The sequence below is a fragment of the Salarias fasciatus genome (assembly GCF_902148845.1).
Source record: "Salarias fasciatus chromosome 7 unlocalized genomic scaffold, fSalaFa1.1 super_scaffold_4, whole genome shotgun sequence".
NCBI classification, from domain to species: Eukaryota; Metazoa; Chordata; class Actinopteri; order Blenniiformes; family Blenniidae; genus Salarias; species Salarias fasciatus.
In genome coordinates this window covers 18,189,257-18,211,027 of record NW_021941229.1, presented here as the reverse complement: position 1 = coordinate 18,211,027, position 21,771 = coordinate 18,189,257, and the positions used below count along the sequence as shown (strand labels likewise).

At 41.2% G+C, this 21,771-nt stretch overlaps 1 protein-coding gene across 2 annotated transcripts in view; it reads right to left on the bottom strand.

Annotated features, from left to right (window-relative positions):
- pappaa (pregnancy-associated plasma protein A, pappalysin 1a) overlaps positions 1-21,771 on the bottom strand; it is a 92,287-nt gene that overhangs the window by 37,195 nt on the left and 33,321 nt on the right. For both annotated transcript variants that reach the window (XM_030084476.1, XM_030084477.1), the window contains exons 8-13: positions 20,855-20,983; positions 20,689-20,780; positions 18,251-18,447; positions 1,720-1,830; positions 490-625; positions 177-390 (exon numbers count right to left, since the gene is read on the bottom strand). In XM_030084476.1, the coding sequence (XP_029940336.1) occupies positions 177-390; positions 490-625; positions 1,720-1,830; positions 18,251-18,447; positions 20,689-20,780; positions 20,855-20,983 (879 nt within the window). The remainder of the gene's footprint in view (positions 1-176; positions 391-489; positions 626-1,719; positions 1,831-18,250; positions 18,448-20,688; positions 20,781-20,854; positions 20,984-21,771) is intronic.

Sequence of the window (21,771 nt, the reverse complement as noted above, 5' to 3'; positions counted from 1 at the left end):
CCTCCAGTCTGAATACACCCATGCAGGACCATAACGAAGCATGGCTTGTCTCTTCTTGTGTGTTTGTTTTCCCTGGGATTCTTCAAAGTTGCCGGACGACCAACTTAAAGTCAACATTTAGGAGGCACTGGCACGCATGAAAACACCTGATATGTTCTCCCATTTCTCGAGCTTACCTCTGTCCTGTTGGGTTGTAGATTTCATTGCTTTGGCAGCTACTTATTGTGATTGGGTCAAAAGACTGAAAGGAGCGCAGTCCGACGCCCGAGATGGCCACATAATCAGAGGCAAACATGACGAGGATGGCCTTGGTGTGGTAGAAGGCCACCGACAAGTCGTGGCTCACCGGGATTACCAGAGGGTTAGTGCGGCAGCTCAGTCGCCATTCACCTGGAGCAAAAGACAAAACCAAGCACAGTCAGGTTGGATGTACAGATGAATGTTAAGATGTAGGGTGGCTGAAGGTTGAAATAGTAGCACTGTTCTCACCCAGACTGTGGATGCCCTCTTTGGTGTCCACCAGCTGAACCGTGATGTTACACTGAGTCTGGTCAATGTAGTTGGTCCCATCTGCAGCCAGGTGTATAATCACTGCTGCTGCCACCATTGGGTGAGAAAAGTAGGCCTGAATGAGGTTTAAAATAAAAAAAAAAAAGACCATTAAGCTGAGTACAGTTTACAGCATCCTCTACTTCTTATTTTCAAATGCTCCTGCCTGGAATTAAAAGAATATTAGAAAAGTGAGTGCACAAATAAAGGAAAGCATCAATAGAATACAAAAGTTAACCGGAGCTTTGCTGTTATTGACTGTAGAGAAATAGTGTCACACACACACAAAGAAAAGCCTCTATCAAGGAACTTGGCACTAATATTTTCTCAGGGATGGATCCAGATCATTCGGGTACATTGAAAATTAATGCTGACACTCGTAAATTATTAAATTAGCGTATTTATTTCCTCATCTTGTTTTATTGGCTCAGTTACTTCTTTCTTTTCTTTTTTTTTTTTTTTTTTTAAAGAGGATGCATATGATTTCTTCATTTTCCACTGTCAACATTGATATTTGGTTGGACATGTCCTCTTGGTTATATTGTTCTCTTCAACATCTGGTTCTTCGATAAAATTAGTAATCTATTCAACAGAATCCTGAGCAGCTTCGGTGGTGCGCAGCAAGAAAACTATTTCAGCGTTGTCAAGTATTACAAAGTGTAACATTCATTCCACTTTTTACTGAGGAAAACATCCATCAGAATCCTGAAAGTGAACTCAAGGACTGAATTAGCGGAGCCATAAACGTTCTGATCAGATTACTTCGGATTTCAGTTTTATTGGCATTTTATCACAGAATGACAGGTGACATCTTTACGCAGAGATTGACAGCCCATGGAACTAATGGCAATTTAGAGGAAGGCATATGAAGGCAATCAAATTACAGGGTAGGGGAGTCCCCCTTTCACACCACTGAAAGTATTTTCCTGGAAATCTGATCTTTTAGTCAAGTCCAGAACCGACCATCTTGAAATGAAAACCAAAGGCAAACATAAAACTAAGGTTTCATCTCATAAACGAGACACCTTATTCACTTGACATCCAAAAGCTAAATCAGACTCGGGTGACAGGACATTTGTTTGACATTAATTGTACTGAAACATAATTAAATATTACATTAAAAAATGTATTTCGGAAGCCAGCTGAGTCACAATGAGTTATCGATCTTACCTTCAGCCAAAATGTAGAATAGACCCAGGATGTCTGCCGGGCCTCACGACAGGGGAACCATGCATACTGGGACACTCCATCAGAGAGATCAAACACCTTGGACTGACATGTCTATGGAAACATGAAAAATAGAGAAGAAACGTTTTGAGGTTGGCAACTTTAAGTTGATGGGTATGTAGAAGTATGCTTTGAAGTAAATCCCTCCGCTCATCCATCCATACGGCTTTAGCCAACTTAAGGTAGCAAAGGGCTGGAGCCCATCCCAGCTTATGGGTGAAGGCAGTGCACACCCTGGACAGGTTGCCAGGCCATCACCGGGCAAATACAGAGAGACAGGCACCGGCACACTCATACATCCACCCGTAACAGGACATTTAGAAACAGAAATCAAACTAAAAGCCATGTGGTTACATCTCGGGCAGATCACATCATCCTGAAGACACCATTGCATTCACAACTGCGGGGAATTTAGAATAACTACAAGAAATTTAGAACCATCATAGCCTCAAATCCACATTCTTTGACAGTAAGAAGGAACCAAAGTACCCAGATAAAACCTATGCATGAAAAGGGAGAACATGCAAATTTAGCATCCATTGAAGAAAATAAGGAAAATGCAGTGAGGAAAAGGCCCATAAAACAAACTAATGCATTTATTTCAGCAACTCAAATTTCCAACAAGAGATAAAAGTATTACTACAATATGACATCTGTAGTTCCCTGATTTATAACAGCTTTATAACAGATTTATAACCGCTCAAAAAAGAAATGAGCATTCCCTCTGATATCATTGAAAGAAATGTCAAGCATGTGCCAGCTTCTAGTTACTACATGACTACTTATGATTAGATTAACAGGGCGAAGTTTGTGTTTCCATCACTTTTTGATGCTTTGTGCTCTGTGGCTATTCCTTGAAAGTGGAAAAGAATCACATTAGACTTAAAACAGTAAAATGTTCACATTGGCGGAATGCTTCTGAGAGCTCATCCTCAATTTTGTTGGAAAGAGGAGAGAAACTCATTATGTGCATTTTACCAGTTGTACCTATCCGTGAAAAAGCTGGCATCTACTTCAAGTATTATGGTTTTGACAATGCTGTGACCCCTGTTTTTTCCACAACTGTCAGCTATTTGTGGGCCCTTTGCAATGACGTGCGGCTGACGTGCATTGTGTGCAGCACTGTTTGTTTGTGTCCTGTCAACAAACTCAGCATCCCGTCGTGTGTCACGTGCCCCATGTCCCTCTCCCTCTTCATCTGAGTTTGGTTCCTGTTTGTAGCCTCTTTAACGTTGTACAAGTGTCCTGACTTTTTTAAACTCTGTCATGTTACATTTTTCTCATACACTTCCTCAGTGTTGTTAAAAACAAAACAAACAAAAAAAACCTCATCATCAGTGTATAAAAGTAGACACATTGATGAGATGAGAAGAATAAATCAATGGAACCAAAGGTGGGGTGGTCTATGCATCTTACAGAACTTGCCAAAGCTGTACTGTGGATTTAGGCTGTCTCAGTTGCTTCTGTCTTTTCGTGTAATCCCAGTCTTACTGAATGATCAGAGCTCTGTGACGGCCGGGCCATCTGCCGCATGACTCCTTGCTCTCCTTGTCACTGAACATAGTTTTTTTTTTTTTATGACTCCGGCTACATGCTGTCACGCTGTAGAGTTCCTCTGTGAATGCAAGCGTTGTGCTTTTTATCAGTTTTTAATGACAGCTAAAAGCTACTTGTTTAAAAAAAAAAAAAAAAAAAAAAAAAAACCAATGAAGTCCCTTTATCAGTTAGTAAACATAAAATTAACTTGTGCATTGGTTTTATTGTTTTTAACTTGTGCAGTTGTGTTGTTGCAGTGACTGATTCGCTGAGCTGACTGTAATGTGACACCTTTTACCTGCATGGCTTTAAACCACACATGTTTATTACTACATTTGTTGGTGAAAATTCAAATCATGGGATCTTGGTAAGCATTCACCGCTTTGCCATTATGGGCTTGATTTGCTAAGATTCAACACAACACGTGCTGAACTGCAGGCTCACAGAATTACATTGTGCTCTCAGTTTGTGTGCATTATGTGGGTGGTTGCATATTTGTTAAGGTAAGCCTGCCAAAAGGACCGTGTGTGTTACTTTACAGATCTAATTGACACAATCTTGGGGCTGCATAATATCATGTTTATGCCCTTTTTCACAAACTTAAATAATCAGTAAATCAGCCTCAAATCATATAATGTAAGAAGTTTAGAAAATCTGGAACAAATTAACACCTGACCCAAAATAAAACTTGTATGATTGAATTGTGGCTCTTCCTACAAAACAACAGGATTCTGACTTACATAATATTAAGACTCAATGCCAAAAATCTTCTTTTTTTTAAAATACTGTTTACATTTTTCAAAAAGTGAGTTTGTGCATTAAGGTGAAACATATGACACCAATAGCATCTTCAAAGGCACATCCAAGATAAACTGTACTTTCCAATAAAGTGTTTCCTAGAAACCACATGGACTGAGGAATCTGTCATACGTGTGTCCACCTCTTTAAGAGTTTTAGGGGTTTGTCAACCATGTTTCTAAAGTATGGCAAGAAAGACGACAATATGAAATGCGGAGAGAACTGAAAACATGAGGGTATCACCATACCTTTCATTGTCATTAAAATGTAATGAAATGAGGGTGAAAAAGTAAGAAGAACTGATGCTGAAAGACTATTGAGGAATAGATGAACACAGATAAAGGGGAGAGAGGACACATACCCAAGGACGGCGAGTTTCGCCCGCTGCCCTGAGCTAGTGAAATGAGACACCGGTAACATGAGAGTTTTGCTAGAGAAGCTACTGTAAGATCCTGCCACCGTGTACAACTGGCTAGACCAGCTATCTCTTCATATATCTGTCCCCTGGATCTGTTGACATGACCTTTCAGCTCAGAGCTGACAAAGCAGAAATGAGAAATGCAGGTGACAAAAACACCTGAGATAAGTTGTAGTGAGAGTTTGTTCCCCGTTTGAGTGCAATCGTGTAGATTCCGGTTCAAACCACCGCTGCAGGTTTGTGTAACTACAGTCTAATGATAAAATAAAGCAACTCCCTCAATTTGAAAGCAAAGATGAGTTCAGAAACTAAACTGATTAGAAAGGTTTATTGTATTAAGGCAAAGCTTTCCACAGAGATCACATTAACTCTCCCTGGCTAGAATTATTCATACGTGTCTAAACGTATGCAAATAAACTGAAACCATGTGATGGACTGTTGACCTTTTCAGAGTGCACCCTGCATTTCATCTGGGGTTAACTATTTCAGCCCCCTGTAGCCATATTCAAGATGAAGAGTGTATAAAAGATGGATGCAAGGATGAATATATCCTCTGCTTTCTCTTCCCAGGCAGAGCAGGTGACAAAATCCCTCTCCTTGTGTAAATTGATGACTCCTTTGTGTACACATGCTGTAGGTGGCACAAGCTATGCCTTCCTTACACACTCCTCCTCCTCTCATCCTTTTCTGCCCTCAAGCAAACACTCCCCACCCCCACCGCCACCCTTTGTGAGCATCACGTCAGCAGGAGGCAGTTCACGAGTTTGCCTTGACTCATTACGCCGCTAACCAACCCCCCGCGCAACAGCTACCTTCAAGGAAACCTTAACAGATTTGGCTTTGATTTGATTCCGTCATTAAAAGTAGGGGGAAGGGCGGCGCTCATCACACTTTTTTTTTTTTTTTACACCTATTGAATATGCAGCCAAGCGAAGCTACTTTACTTTCACACTTTCAAATTTTATTCCTTCATCCATCCATCAATAAACCTTTACTCTTTTTGGGGTCATAAAGGACAAGAGCTTAGCTTAATACTCACTGGGCAGGTTTCCAATCTATCACAAGGCAGACACATTAAGATGTACAAGCATCCTCCTTCACTTTTTCACCTTTGGGCAAACGGGAGTCACCAAGTGATCGCGCCCAAGTGTCCTTGGACGACATTAGGAGGGGAAGAAAAGCCGTGCAACTTTAGGAGCCAACTCAACAGTTTGGACTTAGATTGATAATTTCGGAATATGCTCATGTGTAGTGTCAGGATTTCATGATATTCTTTAACACTACTTATATTTTAAGTAGTGAATCTCACACTAGCTGCTTTGTTTTGTGTTTACCCAGCAATGTTTTGAAAATGATGTAGTTTTCATGTAGGCCCAGTAAACAAAAACGCCCAGTTTACAGACATCTGTATGAACCGATGATGAAGTTGGATTGTCCCTTGAGAATACTGACTGAGTCATCCACACAACATTGTAGTTATTGTCTATCCATACCTGTATGCGTAGAAGAACAATTTACAACGGCCATGGTGCACATGTGCAGCAGCAGTGTTTCAGAAAAGCTGTATTTTCCCCTGTTATCACAGAGAGGGAGGTGTATAAATATATAAAGTTTATAAATATGCCGGCAGTACGCATAATGGACGCAATCAGAAAAACAGTGATGGTACTTATACAATCACAGGTTAAAGAACCTAACCTGATCGCTTTCCACGGAATTTGGAAGTTCTCAATATATGGCTCCAATTGCCGTTATATGAAAACTATTTGAAACAATTTAGCAACTGTTGTTCCTCTAACATCTCCACAAAGCATCCCAGTAATAGTTTATAGAGTGAAGAGCGCGCCAGTTACTGAAAATACAACTCTGTTTCCTTTTCATGTCATTTTCAATTCCTTTTTTCACAATATATCTCAGAAAGAAGCAAAAATATGTTTTTATTGCCAATACATCGACTGAGTCCAATAACACCAAATAAAAAACAGATGTGATTTGCCTTATTAATCAGACCGCCCTCAATATTAAGAATATTGAATCACTGGATTTGTTGAATTGCATTTGGGGGAAATGCAAATAATGTCTGAGGTGACGTATTTACTGTGTGTTTTATTTACTGTGTCTCCGTGAGCGGTGGTACGCAGAGACCTCTGTGTGCAAAGATTTACAATGCCAAGAAGAAAGACAACAAACATTTGCATAAGCATGTACATCCGTGCATGATTTAACACCAATACAATCATGAAAATTGATACTGCATCAATTGTATGTGTTTCCCATGATTTTCACTCGCAATGCATCACTTTACAGAGCAAAGCCAACAGGAGGTCATAAACAACACTTGGAGGCAAACCCCTAAAACATAACATGCGCACATTAAATCACCACTCATTCAAACCCTGAGACACAGCGAGGAGACAAAGCAACAGTACTCAAACTCAAACCTGTTCTTGTTTGTTCCACCTGTCAGTAGATCTACAAAAACTCATTCATACAATTTCAGTATCTCAGCAGGGACTGTAGATTAAAGATATTTGCAGATTAACTGATTGTAAATGGAAATTAATGCTGTTGAGCAAAGGGGTAAAAATGTCTGTGCAGCCTTTAAAAAGGGGGGTGTGGTTGGGGGAGCATTATCAACTCTCACTCATTTTCACAATAGAAAATAGGGGTTAAAATTTTTTCAATGAATGAAACACTACAATGACCTTGAGTGGCTTGGTAGCCGATGTGCAGCGCGCACAAACCAAACGAGTGCGACAGCGGAGCACAGCCAGGAGTTCACATCACGACTTGGTTAAGGTTCAGGGAAGATTGAGGTTTCGGTTGAATGTTAATAAACATGTTGTGTCTCAAGTCACTGAGGACCTTTTCTGTATTAACGCAGACCACAGTTTTCCCTAAACTCATCCATGTGCTTCCTAAAGAAAACCACAGAAAACAACTGAAGAATACTGTTGTCTCAGCAAATGGCTATTACCATGCAGGATCGGCTATTTTGGTGGAAAATAAATTGTCTGCAAACATTTTACTCATATGCTCAGCGTCAATACGCCTGTGAATCGCCAAAACATGTTAATTAACAACATTTCATTTTCTGGTTTGGATCACTTTAGCTTCAATATCCATTCGCCACAGGAGATTTATTGTGCATATGTGGAGGCTGCTGTTCCAGGTAAGTGAAATGCTGAGCCGTTTCTCTGAAACCAAACAGATTCTCACCATCCCTGAAAAACAATCAAAGCCCCACTAAAGATGAGTTCAGCTCCTTAACTCCACAATTCACACACACACGTAGTTACACACATGGTCTTAATATTTACCAGCTGGCTAGTCAGACTGGCAGAAAACAGCCAGCCGAAGTCTGTAGACACAAACTGGTGTTTGTAAATCACCACTTCAGATAAAAGGAGCGCTAAGTGTCTTAAGTTGTGGGGGAAACCGACAGAGATAAAGGTGAGGAGAAGGGGAAAGTGCAACCGTCAGATTCATTACTTTAAACATATGACTCAACCGTGAAAACATTCAGTAGAGCTAAACTTGTAAAGAGGGAAACAAAGAGGGGAACTGTTAGTACAGGCAGAATAATGACAATAATAATGGCTCTAATAGCATAATGTAACTCAACAGTCTTTCCCTTTGGTGATGGGGGAGGTTAGGTCACCTCTGTGTAGGGATGCCTGCACGGAGCACTTATCCACGTACAAATATGTACAGCAACTCAAATGCACACTTACACATGCTGTACACATGCTACTCCCACCTTGGCTTGGGTAGTGATGTGAAAGCCTTCAGATTTTCAAAATGTCCCAACTTGGATGCAAATCAATAAACCTCGCTGACACAGCCACAAACATGGGCCATATGTTCCTGACAGAGTAATATCAGACCCTTTAGAGGCCCGGTAAAGGTCTTCTCTATATCTTCCAGATACTAGGAAATGGCCCAGGAGCTTGCGGAAAGAGGTTGGGCCAGGGTATTAGCCTGAGCCCCTTCATGACTTTTGTCAGACACTGCACTCATTTCCCTCGAACATTTGTGAACAGACCACAAGGAAGCAAGGAAGAAATTATTTTCTTTTAAGTGCAATGGCTGTCATTTTTTAGTCCTGATGTGTTCTCTCATTGATTAAGTAATAGATGTTTCCTGTGCTGGTGAATGACGTCGCCATGCATGTTGTGTAACTTCCTACACAACGTGCGTGGCAACGTCATTTATGTGAACTGGAATCGATAAGTTAGACATTCGGAAGATTTGCAAATGATTCCAAGTAATTGAAACACTGAATCAGTTCTCAATTCACAACCCTACCTGTATCTCATCTCTAAGGAAAATTTAAAACTAAAATGTAATTTACTAAAACAAACATCATGCAAAATAAATGTGAAGAAGCCAATTATCTAGGATGCATGAATGTAGGAGAACTCATCCTTGCTAGCCATTTTTATGCAGGAAATTAATATATGAAAAGAGGTTATGTGGCTTTGGTTGTGTATTGCTCATTTTTTTCTCTCATATACTCTCTTTAAAAGATGCAAAACAGCAAAAAACAAAACAGCATCCCAAAAATGAATTGCCAGGGTGAGCATTTCTTGTTGACTTCGGGTTGTAACCTTAGCAGTAAACACAGCATGCAAATGAAAAGTCAATCCATTTGTCTCACTCAATGTCACTGAGTCACTTTCAGCTTTGGCACAAGACAAAGATTGTGAAAACAGAGATACCCACATGTCAGTGTTTATTGTTTGCTTCAGAGTCTGTCCTACCTGCAGCGACCCACTGTTTTATGCTAAACGTTTTGAATTTTTCGACACACACACACACACACACACACAGTATTTAAAGTGTTTCAATCAATGCAATAACTGTTTTCTCTGATGCGCCGTCTGTCTTTGTTAAAGGCACATACAGGGCTGCAGTCTGAGCATTTGAAGCAGTGGTAAGCATCTGCGAGGCATTTGTGGCAAGAGGAGAGAAAGAGAAACAGAGAGAAACTAGTATGAGTTTCCAAGCACCATCCCATGGTTTACTGGAATGCTGGTGAGCGCCTGGTGTGTGAGGTAATGTCCTGTCACCCAGACCCACCCATACCTACCGAGGCTCGCCCTCCCATTGGTCCACGGCTAATGACGGGAGACTTCTCTGGCCTACTGAGAAGAGGGCTGTAAAAGTTGGTGAGAGGGTGCAATTACGCAGTTTGCCTATCCCGGTCTCATCAGAACAGACATGAGTAGTGACTGGGTGGCAAGGAACACAGACCACAATCTAATGTATAGGGATTGGTGAGCGTACAATGCCAGCAAGTTAAAAACAGATGGTTCTGCGGAGAATATAAATGTCCTTCAGTCAGTGCCCCCCCCCCCCATGCTCAATAAAACTGTGCCAAAACCCTGCATATTAACAGCTTGAAAATGTTATAGGGTGGGGGTCATCAGTGCCACAAAAAAAAAAAAAAAAAAAACCTTCAATGAGGTTTCCACATGGAAGAGCCACAATAATACCTGAGAGGGGAAAAGTAGGAGAGAAAAAGAAACAGCATCTCAGAGGTTTCTTTTTAATGTTACCACACGCTTATGTCACTGGCATCCCGCCTGACGAAGACTCTGCGGTTCATGGGGAATGTTGGTGAAGGAGACGGAGCCAGAGAAGCTAGCCTCACTGCACTGCTGCTCAGCTACTGTACGGCTGTCTCTTTTTGTGGCGAGTGTGTGTGTGTGTGTGTGAGAGAGAGAGAGAGAGGGGTTTACGTTAAACTTTACGGCCGGTTAATTATGGCTGAATTAGGAGTGAGTAAATAAACGTGACTCAATGCAATATCCCCAGGATGCAGGAAAACGTGTGTTTTCTTGTTCCTATCCACTGGTAGCGACAGCTTGATTGCACACTTACCATTTGGGACTGACTATAAGGGGAAACCACTGAAGTTTTGATATAATACAAATTCTAGGGTGTTGTTATGGATGCCATATGTACAGCTGTGTTTGTCACTCTGAATAAAATACATATATGTCAATGTAATGTCCTCAAAAGGCACGGAAGCAGAATGTGTGCCAGTTTATGCAACAATGTCAGAGTAATTTCTTAGTTTGCTTATGCATCAGTAAGTACATGTAAATTAAAGTGCGTGTAAATATGTGTACATGTAATGCATTATCTTATACACAGAATGCATACATCTTCCAGTTAAGTACACAAACATGCACTGCCTGCTTTTTTGGGGGGGACCTGGGACAGATCTGGGCCAGTTATTGCTTCCTGGTATCCTTGTTTCACTAACCAGAATCATTTCTTTTGCAGCGCTTCCCCTCTCCCTCCCCCGTTTCCTCTGAAGCATTATTTACCTAAAAGATGAATGTGGTAGGACTTATTTATTCCAGACCTCGTGCACATATGTTTGTTTTACATCTCAAGATGGGCGAACTTGCAGGCAATTCCTCGCAGCGTGAGAGGACTAAAACGTTATCCCTTCTGTTGCTTATGTATAATTAAGGTTAGTGTTCTCCAGGGGTGCCCGTGGGTTACGTCAGAGATTGCCTGGGCAGCGGCGCTCTCTGGAGAAATCACCTGGCTCACTGTTTGATCTTTAACTTTGAATGTACACACGCAGTCCAGACGAGCACAACCTGGGTTACACAAGGAAGGCAAGGATGCTGCTCACACAAACAGACACAGACCTATGAGTGCACATATGGGGAAATGTACACACACACAAGAACATACACTCACACTCAAAGGTTAGTTGCTAGGGCCAGTTCTCCACTCCAATTCCCCTCAAGCAAGTTGAGCTGGCTCACCATATTCCACGGTGTGGTAGGGGAACATTATGTTCTGCTCCACATAGACAGCAGTCGTACATTTCAGTCCCCTATGGACCTGCCCTATAATCCTGTATGGAGTTGGCACTGCGAGTGTGTCTGTGCATGTTTGCTCATGTGTCTCTGTCTGGCTGCGTACCTGTGTGTGAGTTTGATCAAGAAAGCTGGGAGGATCTTTTAAACGCGCTTACGTCATGTTATCAAGTCTACTACAACAGCTTGCAGTGGGTCTTACAGTGGAGTGTGGATGTGAAACACTGAAGAAAAAAAATATGAAAACAAGACATCTATTAAACCTAGCAGGAATGTCACATTGGCAGTTTTTGTAATCATTAATATGTCTGAATTTTATTAACTCCATACATTCTCTGGTGTCCATATGTTACTTTGTTTGGATCACACTACTAATTTGAGGACATTTAAATGTAGGAATGGCCCGCTAGAGTAGGTTTGGACCATTTTTCTGCTTCTACAATGGTTTTTGCTGAGCATTTTTTATTCTTCTATATGTTGTCAGAATGTCAGTCAAGCCAACTTCCTTATTGTTTTACCTCCAGTTAGAACCTTTCTCACCATGTCTCCATTCATCTTTCATGTGCCGTTGGCATTCCTGCGTTCTAACAATATTTCAAATGTTGCCCAGGTCATTATCTTTGTATATTATTTCTCTTTTCTTGCTTACTTTGTTGGTTTTATCTCTAGTATTCCATTTCATTCACAAACCTAAATTTTCCAAATAAGCATATAACTTCCTCTCCTATAGTTGTTTATGCTGCTGTACTTTCTTTGCAAGATAAAACTTTGTACCCAAAGTGATAGCTGACTTCAAATGGCAGTGCTAGGAGTCAGCATTTATCAATGTGACACACACGATGGCAAGTCAGATCAGTGACCACTAAACTATTGTGTACAAATGGGTAGTATGCATTTATGGCTACACGCACCATTTATTCTCATGTTGCTGAACCCTCATTCAGTGTAAATGTGGGAGCATTCACCCATCCTTCTCCTTGGCTTAGCTCCGATGTGTGAAGGAGATAAGAAAAAAAGTCGGCTCTTATGCTGGTTACTGTGATTATCATTCAGAGTGACATTTAATGGATATGTATCTTTGTTGCGTGTGGTTTGCAGGAGAAATATATATTCCTTGTGCAAGCGTGCACTTTCTCCTTCTCACACACAACCGCATCGCACTTGAGATTTCGTGTAGATACATGATCCTGGTTACTCTCTTCAAGTGCCTTCTCGTGCTGTTGTTGTCTTCTTGCATCCGTAAAGATCCGTATCACTGCTACCCGTCTCACTCAGACTCTCTCTCTCTCTTCCACACACACATACAGACACACACAGAGTCACGCATACACACGGAGAGAATCAACAATGTCTTCAGACATCAAACAGAAGTGACACACAAAGCCAATACAGAAATTGTTTACTAGATCAGAAGGAAACGATACCATCAACTCCACCATCCAACGACACACTCATTCAGCACAGAAAAAATGAAACGCGCACAAAGCAACTTCAATTTCAGCATTGTTCAGTATCAGGGCGTTCATCTGTATCTCAACTCCAGCAAGGGGCTGTGAACCATGAATATGGAAACATCAGTAAATTAAACACAAATACTAAAATTAGCTTCAACAAGGCAGGGTAATGCGCTGCTGATTTCTGATTAAAGAAAGAAAACAAAACCCCTCGCACAGACTAATGTGTGCGGTTGAATTTCAAAGCACCTGCCACATTGGCAAGAACTCGCTACTTGTAAGGAAAAAGTTATCCATTTTTAGATTTATATATTCTGAACGTTTAGCACTGTGGTGATCTGGTTTAAAGCCTTTGATCACACTTGGCAGTTGCAGCTTTCGCTATGCAATTAGCATGTAAGCAAATAAGTCCTATTTCCCTCTCCTGTTACTATTTGTTCCATAATTCTCAACATTCTCAAAATAAAGTAACTCAAAGGAATCATAAAAGTGTTGAACTTTACTGTTAAAAAGTTTTATGGTTGGGTGAAATGATAAAGTATTTTACTACAATATGTAATTTCTTACAAAGCTGCTCCTTCTCTGTGTCAATACTGATATGAAGAAAGACTGAAGGCGTTCAAGTGTCTTGATGCTGAAATAGGTTTCTTTTTCTACAAATGAATGACTGATGAGGTCTGATTTACCAAGATCCTTCGTAAAGAATGCTAAAATGCATGGTAACACGCACTGTGCTTTCAGTTTTGAACTGTCATTTCAGCATTGGTTTGCTTAAGTTTGCCATGGAGCGATCAGATAAGGCAATGATTCAATACATACACAAAATGTAAGAGGCAAGGGTGCATCTAACATTTTGAGTGAGCTGCTCAGATGAGCGCCAGGAGACGATGTTCGGTACTCACTCCATACATAATGAGGTCTTAATAAGTACAGCCCTCCTTCCCATCCTCCCCTGTGTCTCCTTCACTGTCTCTACTTCAGCTTCCTGCATTGGTAGATGATGAAGATGCTGCAGATGCACGTCTCCGTCCCTGGTTTCTCATTAGCTGACTGCATCCACAGATTAACGGCTGGCTTTAGGGCAAGCTCTGGTCTTCTTTAACAGGTGAATGTAAATCAGGGCTGAGAGACGTGCATGTGACAGATGAGATCTAAGCTTGTTTTTTTTTTTTTTTAAATGACGCTGAGATGAGAAAATCCTCCCTCACATGTTGCAGCTGTCCAAAGGCAGAGCAAGCGGCAGTTTAACCTCACTGATGATGTTTATGCGTTTCTCCACCGCTAACAGTTACATACTGACATTGACAGCAGCCGCGTCTGTGCAATGCAGGGGCCAACTTTGATTTGCAGTTGTCCAAATCTGTCTCCTGTAAAAAGATTCACAGCCCCTCTTTGATGTTCTGAGCAGTGCGATCAGCACACAGCTCAATCAGGCCGAGAAAATCCGATGTTAAAGTCCCCGTTTCCGGACACAGTGTAAACAATCTCCTGCTCCGGTTTTGTCATGTCCTCAGATCTATTCAAAAGCAATCCCCACAATTCAGCCAACTCCAACCTGGCTGAATTACATACATCCCTACATCTATTATAGCCACTATACTTCCATGTAGGCCGATCCGGGAAATGTGTGTTTAGCTTTTCTCATGTTTCTCAAACAAAGGATGACTGATGTTCTTTGAGGATGTATATAACGTGTCTGCTTTGATTGAAAGATGTGGATGTGAGTGGCATCTCGCACCGCAATCCAATACTTTTTTGTCAGCAGCGTCTGTTTAACCCGTCTTATTTCTCAGGCGCCTCGGTATTAGTTTACTCAGTCAGAAACACTCGTATAAAACAAAGTTAGTGTGTGTTAATGTGTTGCGGTGACCTAATTGACATTACACAGTATTGATTTTTGTTGTGCATGCCTACCGACTGCACCCCTGGCAATGCGATACCATGAAATTAGACGTGTTAGCGCAGGAAGTTATTAAATATATCTGAAGGTTACAGCAAAAAAATTCTGAATTTGATCAAAAAAATAAAAATGATAGAGACTGCAGAAAGGAAAACTAAGAACAAGCTACAACAAAATGGCCACATGCACTGAGTTCACAATCATCTTTTAAGTGCATAAGAGGTAATATATTCAGTTTTGTCTTCTTTGAGTACATAAAAAAAGCTTTGCACCACAGCAGCACCCATCATTTCTCAAACCTCACCATTTTAATATTGATGAGAGTCACCTAAACGTTGCCAAGCAATTGGCACCGCTACCGCAACAGCTCTCTAACTCCATGTCAAGGGCAATAAGCGAGCCTGTTTCAGCAGAGCCACTGTGTTTTTTGGCAGACTTTGCTTTGAAAAAGCACATCAAAATTTCCACAGAGGTTAAAGTTCAACAGCATCGCATCATAAGTAACTACGCTGCTGAGAGGCGATTTCAGATTTCTTGGGTGATATCACAGTCAATGCCAAAAGGACTTTTAAATCTCTTTCTATCAACAGATATTCAAAGTCACCCAGGAAAATTGCAAACACACCCTACAACTGAGAAAAACTAAGACGAGGAAGTCTACTTAGGGAATAAGAACCAGATGTCCAAGGAATGACTCTTCAGTGGGCACTCTCCAGCTCAGTCCTGGTTGGCATCGAGGGCAATCGTCAGTGAAAACAGCCATTAGAGCACCACATGGCTGGACATCACACGTTCCTTCAGAATAGGTAAAAGTCTTCTAAAGTGTTGTTTGGGTACTGAACAGCCTCCGTGCAGGCTTTATTTATTTTTATATAATGTCCTGAAGTGGTTACACTTGAGCTGGATTGGCAAACAAAGGCAAATGCACTGTCTGCTCTTCATCTCCACAATCAGTCCTTTCATGCTTCATCTGTGGCCTGAGCCTCCAGGACAGTCGCCATAGCCACATGCGTGCAATTGCAGAACTGCTTAGGAGAATACCACTAAAGTGAATCACAGTTCAGTTATTCTAGGCAAAATTATGTTATCGTTGTTTTCCATGGCGCTCCAATAAGCAAACACGCTTTTAAAACCATATGCCTTCAAGTCTGGCTGCATTTGGTATGTCTGAGTAAGATTTCCTTTTCTTTTCTTTTTTTTTTTCTCCCCTTTTGTTTGAGTGTATACCTTTCAAGCCTGCAACACAATCCTAAATAAATTACAATTTGAGATTTTATACAGCTGTTCAGCAGTAGAAGAATACATGTCAGTGTTTATTACAACCTATAACGTTAAAACTAATGGGCTGTGATTTTTGGACGCCGCGATGCACTTAAGACCTTCTCAACTCTGTGTGAGATTGTAACAGAGCGATGAATCTGTGGAGAGGGGAAAGTGACAAGACCACAGTGTTTTGTTAACCTGTGTTTGGATATCCTCCACACGTGCACTTGTGTTTCAGTGGCCTTGGAACAAGGTGATCTCATCACATATGACCCTCAGGGAACAGTGTGTTCTTCAAAGTTAAAGTCCTCTTTGTATGAACAATGTGTCCTTCGCAAGAGAAATCCTTTTTCTATGGTTATATGGACATGTTCCACTAGTGTCTCAATCCCCCGAGAAAAGAAAACATCTGCTGCGTTGTTGGTTGGATTGCACTCCCCCCCCTTTTTTTTTTTTTAACTCAAACAGAAGTGGTGCCATATAAATATCACATGCATGAAATGGTGTCAGTTTATTTCCTAACCTTGTGTGTGCGAGACACCTGACCACAGTGTTTAAGAACAACTAGTTCAAGGACCTTCTAAAATGCCTCATCAGCAGTCAGAACGAGCTCTACCAACAGAACTTACCTCCAATTACACCAGATCACACCTCAGAAAAAAAAGAGCAAGGTCAGTACAGAGCTGGAAGCTCTTCTACTTTGAAATGAGGCCCATCTTTTGAAGGGTTGAATTAAAATTATTAAATTCGATGTTAAAAGTGAAAACCTGCCAGAGTGAGACGTGGCAGTGCAGTTTCATGTGGCTTGAGAAAAAAATCAAATAAAAGAAAAATCATGCAAGTCAGTTTAGGAAACTAGACAATAATGAATAAAAATAATAAATACAGGCTTTCAAAGAGATAGTATACGTCAACAACATGCCTTAGCTTTCACCATCCATATTAAGGAGAGGAGATTAAATGGGATTGAGGCTAATGCACTTCTATGTGTCCAAAGCTTTGACTGTGTACGTGTGTGAACATGCATGTTTGCATGTTTGTGTGTGTACTTGTGTTGCTCATGTTGTGGGGACACAGAGCTGGATGCAGTACAAAGACAAAAAAAACCTCCCACAGTATCAAATCATGTAACTTTCACATAAAGAGCTCAGGATAAGGTTAAGTTTGGAATGAAGGTGACAGTTAGGCGTCACAACGGACCAACTGACTCAACAGATCATTGATATGATCTGAAAAATGTATGTTTCCTGTATGTTGAATACAATAAATGCTGAGACAATATACTGGAGCCACCACTACCAGTTCACTGCAGCAGCGCTGTTACCTAATATGCAGGTTAACTGTCGGTCTGTGTGACTGACTGCCGCTTCAGCAGAGAACCAAACTCAGAAATTGGTGGTAAATGCTAAGCCAAGCAGAACAAGTGTTGAGGAATTAACACTTTCAAAAGACTGAAAGTGTTTTATGAGGAAAATGTTCAGTGTTGAATAATCAAAACATTGGCGCAGAAGAGCATACGATGTTAGAAAAAGCTGCTTTATAACAGTGGCGCAACCTTTTCTTTATGGTGTGGGTAACATTAGAAAAAAAAAACTTTACTGTAAGATCAGAACAAATAAATATTTGAAAAGTCAGAATTGTGATTTAGATTTCGTCCTTTACTGTCAATAAAGAAATTGGGTGATAATGGACGCTCTCAAACTGTGTTTCGCATAACTTTACTTATAAGACGACAACTATGATGGGCCAAGATGTAAAACAGCCCTGAAAAATTGATTTGAATTTAAAGTGCTGAGCCTAACATGAGGAAAAGGTAAGGTTACATATCCTCAAAGAAATGTAAGTCAATAACGTCCTCTGTAGGGATAGACGTGTGTGTGTGTGTGTGTGTGTGTGTGTGTGTGTGTGTGTGTGTGTGTGTGTGTGTGTGTGTGTGTGTGTGTGTGTGTGTGTGTGTGTGCGCGCGCGCATGTATCTCTCACCTTAATGTTTTGGGTAGTCAGCCTCTTTCTGCGTTTCAACACTAACAGATCAATGTATCTACCAGGCTTAGCTGCAATCAATGGCTTCCTCTACTGTCTTCAATAAGCATTATTTTAATGAGAGCGAAACAGACGCCCCCACCTGTACTCTGACAACACTTTGGATTAAAGGGACCAGTCTGTTTGGAACTGTTACATTAAACTATTATGTCCTTTAAAACAATGAGAAAGCAAAACAGATTAAATTAAAAAAAAAAGGGGGGGGGGGGGGGTCTTACCTTAGTGACAGCAGGATATCCGGCAGCCACTTCGCCCGAGCAGTAGGGCTTTTCTTCATGAGACACATCCACGCTGGAAGCCCACTGGTCCAGGAAACCACTCGGGGTGTAAAGACCGCAGTCTCTCACGCCCGTCTCCCGCTCAAAGTCCTCACACACACCGTCACCGTCATAGTAGTAGCACATGCTGGGCTCCTCTGCAGTTCAAGACAGACCACAAAAAAGGTGGATTTTCCAATAAGTTGTGTTCTGTTATATAATAATAAGGTTTTAAAGAACAAAGGGATAAAACTTGGGATTTGGTTTCTTGCTATATTCTCACAAAGCAATAAAGATTCGTTTTCACTCACATCAATTTTTACTACTCACTCTTGTTCATTCCTGTTTTTTAGTAGCCATCTTTGGGGATACAAATTTTAACTTTATTTCTACTATTTTGGAAGGTGAACTAGGAGACGACTAAATAAAGGCAGCGAAGGCACCCAAGGGATAAAAAAGTGAAATAAAGAGGAAAGACTTTTCCACGAATTAGGATATAAAAATGGACATGAGAATATGCTAAGGTTAAGAAGAAAAGAATAAAAAGATAAATGAAAGTAAGAGCATCATAAAATAAGGCTAAGACAGGGAGAGAGTGAAGAGGAAGAAGAGGAGGAGGACAAGGAGGAGGACATGGTGGGGGTGCAGACAAGTCAAGGGGTAAAGAAAGATACAGCAGTATTTTTTCCAGACATCCCACCCGGAGTTAAGGTCTGGAACTGAAAGCTTATGGACGGGAGAGGGGAGCGGAGCAGGGAGGCTGCCTGGGCCTCATTGGTCTCAGCTCTCAGCTAAAGCAGCGTCAGCCGGTGGGGTTCCAGTTAGGGGGAAAGGCGGCATTCTGTGCCAAGTTGGCCGGGGCCTCCTCCTCGAAATTCCAGCCATCCCCAGCACGGCCAAAAAGCTCAAGTCAGTTCTGTGCTCTGGCAATGGTAAAACGAGGGGCTACTGAGGGGGCATATAGAATAGGCTCCCGCCACTCACTCAGCGGGAACAGAGGCATGGAAGAAGGGAAGGAGGGAGCCCGAGACACAAGGAAGTTCAAACGGTGGTCTGTTAAAGGTGCAGGAAATAAAAGGTAGAATGTGAGAAGATGAAGAGAAGGTATGGGAGAAAGCAAGGCGTGTATTTGTTGCAGTGTTTGACTTTACAAAGGGACAGAATAAACTGATAATGAAACGTGGGGAAGGTGATTGAGTGCATGAGCAAAAAAGAAGAAAGACCCGCAACGTGAGGAAAAAAGAGACTGACGAGATGAACAAAGACAGGAAGCAATGGAAAACAAATGTAGAGAAACTGATAAGCCTCCCTTGCTCTGTTTTGATTTCGGGACACTACTCCAACACATATTTGACCAGCATGTCAAAGAGTAAAGATGATTTAAAACTGGCTCCAAATCTTGAGCGATAGTGTGAATATGCGGACAAGGCCTGAAAAATCTGATTTACTTTTTGCACCTGTGTTTTTGTCTTAAATCCCTCCCGAGGCATCGTCTCTGAATTGTAACGCAGTGTGAGGTCATGTGAAAAGAGCTTAATTCTTTTCAACTTCCAGATTTAAATTGGATCAATCTTGTGAGTGACCAACGGACCTGTCGTATGCGTTGCTTTTGTTTTCTGACAGATTGACAGAAAGGTCCCGTCATTATGGTGTCAGATTTCTGTGCAAAAACTTAAGTTATGTATGTCAGAAAGTGTCAAACACACACACACACACACACACACACACGCACTGCAGTTGGTGGAAAAACAGCACAGCCAATGCAGTCATCCAGCAATCTGAGAGGGATTAAGTGGCCACTTCGGAGAGGCTCACACATGTGTGTCCATGCATGCATGTACTGTACATGCACAAAAACACACAATCACAAAGGAGGGAAGGGGGGGTGATTGTGAGCCAGCAGGAGACTGGACAGGAAACCATTCATCTATTCATAAAATAAAACATTGTACAGTAGGAGATGCCATTCACTCAACTATGTAAAATAAGATTACACCCACCCATTAAAAATAATGATTTCCAGATTTTTTTTTAGCATGAGGTCAAAGTGATTATGATATACTCTGGTATTCTATCCATTTCAGGGAGGACTGAGGTGCTTGAAGCACACCCAGATGTCAAATATGCTCATTCATGAAGTGAGTCTTGCGGAAAAGTTTTCAGTTTGGGTTTTTTGTGTGTGTGTGCATGTGTGTGAAATAATATAGATACAAGTGAGGGATATTGCTATTTAATCAAAGATGCATGTACTTGGAAATCCGGACTTGCTGATAGGGAAGCAGATATCTTAGCAGTTTTGTATCTGGAGTATGTTTCTTCTCTACAATTGGAAGAAAAAAAATACTGAATGAACTTGCAGCTCACATGTAGACTCCAGGTATTATTTGTATCTGACTTACCGACACAGTTGAAGAAAGCCTCTTTCTTGCACTGACTGGAGCAACCGTCCCCGTTTATGGAGTTCATATCATCACATTCCTCTCCTTTGGAGCTGAAATAACAAAACGCAGAATTCAGAAACCACACACGAGTGCAACGTGGCGTCGACCCGTGTTTACCCGTCACCTCTGAATGCGTCCGTCTCCACAGTAAGGCGCCCCAACTTCGTGCACCAGCATCGGAGAGGGTTCGCTCTCACCCTGTCTGGAGATCGTTTGGACCTGGTAGGTGTAAGCGACATGTGGCACCACATCCCTGGAGAAAGTGATAAAACCTTACATTACGATGAGGTTTCAAGGTGATGCCAAACAAAAAGGAAGGGGGACTGAGAAGGGATCTCAGGTCAGGTCTGCAGAGTCCAAAGAACAGCTGTTTGCTCTGCTGGCGAGTGTGTATGTGTGTGTGGTTCAGTATCAGAAAACATCTGTCTCGACACATCCAAAATGGTTGAATTTCCCCATTTCGGACCCAGCTTAGTTTTTTTTTTTTTTCTCTCTCTCTCTTTGTATTGTCCTTGTCCTTATCATAGTGATTCAAGGAAACCATCGTGGTTGAAAACACAATGGAGAGGAGAAATATTGGGGGACTACTCACTTTGTCGGTGAAAAGACGCCATGATGGTTTCTTGAGTCACCATGATAAGGAAGTCTGAAAAAAAAGTCTGAAAGGAAAAAAAAAAAAAACATAAATGAGAAAATCAAAACCATAAACCAAAATTTAAAAAAAAAAATGAAAAATCAAAGCTATAAATGAGAAACCATGAGCAAAGCAACAAAACCCAGGAAAAGAAAGACGCAAGCGAGGGTGCTTTCATGATGGGAATTATTCTGATTTTATTTAATTTATGAAAAAAAAATAAATAAATACATTTTGTTTGCCTTTACATGTTCAGTAAGTACAATACTGATTGCTGGTCATCTTTTTTTAACTCCATGTTAATTGCACAAACTAAGCAGAAGATGTCTATTCTACAGTTTCAGATTCATTCTGACCACATGACAGGAAATGGGACTGAGAACAAGTCTAATAATAGCATGTAAAGG